The following is a 5,000-nucleotide window of genomic DNA, read 5'->3' as shown; positions in this document are numbered from 1 at the left end:
AATTAGTCTGGTATAGTGTAGTGATGGCGTGCAATTAGTCTGGTATAGTGTAGTGATGGCGTGGAATTAGTCTGGTATAGTGAAGTTATGGCGTGGAATTAGTCTGGTATAGTGAAGTTATGGCGTGGAATTAGTCTGGTATAGTGAAGTTATGGCGTGGAATTAGTCTGGTATAGTGTAGTGATGGCGTGGAATTAGTCTGGTATAGTGAAGTTATGGCGTGGAATTAGTCTGGTATAGTGTAGTGATGGCGTGGAATTAGTCTGGTATAGTGAAGTTATGGCGTGGAATTAGTCTGGTATAGTGTAGTGATGGCGTGGAATTAGTCTGGTATAGTGAAGTGATGGCGTGGAATTAGTCTGGTATAGTGTAGTGATGGCGTGCAATTAGTCTGGTATAGTGAAGTTATGGCGTGGAATTAGTCTGGTATAGTGAAGTTATGGCGTGGAATTAGTCTGGTATAGTGTAGTGATGGCGTGGAATTAGTCTGGTATAGTGAAGTTATGGCGTGGAATTAGTCTGGTATAGTGTAGTGATGGCGTGGAATTAGTCTGGTATAGTGAAGTTATGGCGTGGAATTAGTCTGGTATAGTGTAGTGATGGCGTGGAATTAGTCTGGTATAGTGTAGTGATGGCGTGGAATTAGTCTGGTATAGTGAAGTGATGGCGTGGAATTAGTCTGGTATAGTGTAGTGATGGCGTGGAATTAGTCTGGTATAGTGAAGTTATGGCGTGGAATTAGTCTGGTATAGTGTAGTGATGGCGTGGAATTAGTCTGGTATAGTGAAGTTATGGCGTGGAATTAGTCTGGTATAGTGTAGTGATGGCGTGGAATTAGTCTGGTATAGTGTAGTGATGGCGTGGAATTAGTCTGGTATAGTGAAGTTATGGCGTGGAATTAGTCTGGTATAGTGTAGTGATGGCGTGGAATTAGTCTGGTATAGTGAAGTTATGGCGTGGAATTAGTCTGGTATAGTGTAGTGATGGCGTGCAATTAGTCTGGTATAGTGAAGTTATGGCGTGGAATTAGTCTGGTATAGTGAAGTGATGGCGTGGAATTAGTCTGGTATAGTGTAGTGATGGCGTGCAATTAGTCTGGTATAGTGAAGTTATGGCGTGGAATTAGTCTGGTATAGTGAAGTTATGGCGTGGAATTAGTCTGGTATAGTGTAGTGATGGCGTGGAATTAGTCTGGTATAGTGAAGTTATGGCGTGGAATTAGTCTGGTATAGTGTAGTGATGGCGTGGAATTAGTCTGGTATAGTGTAGTGATGGCATGCAATTAGTCTGGTATAGTGAAGTTATGGCGTGGAATTAGTCTGGTATAGTGAAGTTATGGCGTGGAATTAGTCTGGTATAGTGTAGTGATGGCGTGGAATTAGTCTGGTATAGTGAAGTTATGGCGTGGAATTAGTCTGGTATAGTGTAGTGATGGCGTGCAATTAGTCTGGTATAGTGAAGTTATGGCGTGGAATTAGTCTGGTATAGTGAAGTTATGGCGTGGAATTAGTCTGGTATAGTGAAGTTATGGCGTGGAATTAGTCTGGTATAGTGTAGTGATGGCATGCAATTAGTCTGGTATAGTGAAGTTATGGCGTGGAATTAGTCTGGTATAGTGAAGTTATGGCGTGGAATTAGTCTGGTATAGTGAAGTGATGGCGTGGAATTAGTCTGGTATAGTGTAGTGATGGCGTGCAATTAGTCTGGTATAGTGAAGTTATGGCGTGGAATTAGTCTGGTATAGTGAAGTTATGGCGTGGAATTAGTCTGGTATAGTGAAGTTATGGCGTGGAATTAGTCTGGTATAGTGTAGTGATGGCGTGGAATTAGTCTGGTATAGTGTAGTGATGGCGTGCAATTAGTCTGGTATAGTGTAGTGATGGCGTGGAATTAGTCTGGTATAGTGAAGTTATGGCGTGGAATTAGTCTGGTATAGTGAAGTTATGGCGTGGAATTAGTCTGGTATAGTGAAGTTATGGCGTGGAATTAGTCTGGTATAGTGTAGTGATGGCGTGGAATTAGTCTGGTATAGTGAAGTTATGGCGTGGAATTAGTCTGGTATAGTGTAGTGATGGCGTGGAATTAGTCTGGTATAGTGAAGTTATGGCATGGAATTAGTCTGGTATAGTGAAGTTATGGCATGGAATTAGTGTGTGTCTTCGAAAGGAAAGGAAGTGCTGATCACTAAGAACTGAAGTCCTTTCTGCTTTTGGTATTTCCCCCCCGCTGCATACATCTTAACTGATTAGCATGTAGTGAGTTTCTACTTTTAGGTATTAGGTGATAAACTAGCTGTTAAAAATACAAGCATTTGATTCGACATGTTCGTGACCCAGCGACACACCGAGATCACACTAACCAATGGTAAGCAGTTTCCAGTTCACTCCAGAAGGATGACAACCCACTGTATACACACAGTCTATACGTACACCGTATATATAGACTGTATATACGGATTGTGGTTCTGCCGGAAGGCAGACAGGGAACTGGAAATCTGGACTCCTGACTACGCTGTATCCCAGTAGCTACAGGTACAGTCCAGCCTCACGGCCCTACTGTGCAGTAACAGCTTTAATAAGCCCCGACTCACTTCTGTCTGGGCCAGTCGTCTTTGCCCTCGTGCTCATCCTCATCCTCATCGTCCTCTTCTTCCTCGCCATCACTCTGAGCCAGAAACTCCTCCTCCTCCATCTGCTGCCGTACCAACGTCACCATATCTCTGTGCTTCCGGGACTTTTCATGGTTCTTCATGCTGTTGTGGGAGGCGGGGCAGAGTGGATGATGAGGCATTGTAACGCGGTTGTGTGTGTGAGTGAGAGAGAGTGAGATACTCACGCTTTGTCAGATTTGAAGGATTTGTCACAGGCAGGGCAGTACAGGCTGTCATACAACTGATCGAGCTCATCAGGACCATCCAACTGCACTGAGTCTGACAACACACACACACACACCTTTCATGAGCATGTAGCATTTCATCAAGAGCTATTCATATCCATGTAAAGGCAAACGCAGACAGGAGCAAAGAAAAGTTCTTACAAAATAGCCTCCATCAAGTCGGACTGGCACAACAGCGCCCTCGGGCACCAGCTCAGGTGAAGAGTGTTGGGTAAGAACAGGCCGACTATTGCGATGCACAGCTGTTAGTGTTTCTTCTGCCAGGGTAGAGGTCACTAGCCCAACCCTGAGCTGGAAGACCGGGTCGTCATTGTTCCTATTCTAAGGATGACATCAGGCTGGACCAGCTGATGCCCAAGTCAAGTGGATTTGCCTGTATTCAGGACATTTTACAGCAAGGCCAATTTTCCAGGTATTTAGAGAATTTTGCAGATAAACCCAATATCCGGAATCATAATGTCTTAGTTGAGATGACATACACAAACAATAGCTGTGTATGGCAGGATGAGCTCAGCATGAAATATACAAATAAAAACAAACACTCATGCGTGCGTGCACACACACTCACATACACACACACGCCTAAATGTGATTTCCAAGATGCAGTATCGTCAAGGAGCATATAGATTTATGACCTTGGAAATGGCAGTTCCGTTAGCGTTTACGGCCTTTAGCAAGCACCCAGGCTGCCTTTAGTCCTGTCCCCTGGAAAGTATCCTTAGTATAAATATGTTAGGCAAAAGTTCTCTTAAACCAAGATACTGCCAGAACCAAGAGCCAGTGCTGAATACAGCCCAATCCTCTAAAACCTCACAGTTGGGAGTGTCATTACTAGACCAGACAGTTCGGGTGCAAATCTAAACTCTTCTTACATCATTCATTTCTTACAGGCAGATGATTCAGGCACTGTTAAAATGGCCACCTGCACGCGTGCGTGTGTGTGTGTGCGCACATATCCTGCAGTATGCAGTTTGCCCTTTGGTTGTCTCTCTCCTAAAAACTCCTTTTGCTACGTTCCTGAGCCAAGTTCCACACACGGAGCTGGGAAAACTCGGCTGTCTCCTTGGGGTTGTTTCAGAGACACTGGAGGAAAGAACTGTTCATGGACTCCCTAGTGGGACTCACCTCACCTGTACAACAGAACATCACTCTTCTGAAAACCTCCTCAGCTTCTAGCATAATGCTCTGCCACGCAAACTCTCTCTCTCACCCACACACACACCTCCACTTTAGTTTGCTGTTCTGGCTGTGCTCCAGCAGGGCTCATGCCAAGCTCACTGACTGCACATGCACAGGTGGGGTCCAACACATTAACCGTCACGTCAGGCCAAATTAGTGGCTATCGCCGGGTGAAAACCAATCAGAATGTATCGTAGCAAACCACAAGAGACCACACAGATGTTCAGGGGAAGGTTACCTTAGTTGAACATAAAAGTCTTGAAAAATGCAAAGATCTCAAAAAGCTACACTTTTTGGCTTATTTGAGCCAGGATTTCACTGAGCTAGTCCTGGGCTGCTAAAGTATCTTACAGCTTAACCGCACACCTCAAAGTGGGGAAAATGTTTGAATCACTGTAATAAAAGTCCCCCTTACATTAGAGATTTTTTTCCCACCAGTTTTGCTGTTTCCACAATTTGGCTATTGACCAATTTGTGTGTAAAATGCCTCATTTCAGGCAGTGGGGGAGAAAACCTGCTGTTTAATTCAGCCTACCCTGGTGCTTAAATTTAAGCAGAACGCTTATACTCACACCTGTGTGACCTCATATGACTCATATCGTCACCCTCCTGACATCCCTGTTTCCATGTTTTCTTGTCGTGTCTGTTTTTCTTTGGTTCCTGGTTGTTCCATCCCATGGTTTTGTTTTCTCCGTCCCTCGTTTGGGTTTCCACACCTGTCCCTCGTTTCTGGTTTTGTTAATTCAGGTATTTAAACCCTGTCTTGATGGCTGTGTGTTGGCTGTTCATTGTGTGTGAATGAATGGATGTGAGTTTTGTACTCCTAGCTTTCGTGTGTGTGTTAGTCTCAGAGTTCTTCCTCGTATCTGTTATAGCCTGTTTTCCCTGTTTGCGTTCGTGGGTTTGGGTTGATCATGTATCCCCGT

At 44.3% G+C, this 5,000-nt stretch overlaps 1 protein-coding gene across 2 annotated transcripts in view; it reads right to left on the bottom strand.

Annotated features, from left to right (window-relative positions):
* The window catches only part of dnajc21 (DnaJ heat shock protein family (Hsp40) member C21), a 19,669-nt gene that overhangs the window by 3,008 nt on the left and 11,661 nt on the right, over positions 1-5,000 (bottom strand). For both annotated transcript variants that reach the window (XM_035527637.2, XM_035527638.2), the window contains exons 7-8: positions 2,836-2,929; positions 2,591-2,752 (exon numbers count right to left, since the gene is read on the bottom strand). In XM_035527637.2, coding sequence (XP_035383530.1) covers positions 2,591-2,752; positions 2,836-2,929 — 256 coding nt within the window. The remainder of the gene's footprint in view (positions 1-2,590; positions 2,753-2,835; positions 2,930-5,000) is intronic.

The sequence above is a fragment of the Electrophorus electricus genome, chromosome 8 (assembly GCF_041902795.1).
Source record: "Electrophorus electricus isolate QZ-2024a chromosome 8, ASM4190279v1, whole genome shotgun sequence".
Lineage (NCBI taxonomy): Eukaryota > Metazoa > Chordata > Actinopteri > Gymnotiformes > Gymnotidae > Electrophorus > Electrophorus electricus.
This window is presented reverse-complemented; position numbering and strand designations above follow the sequence as displayed.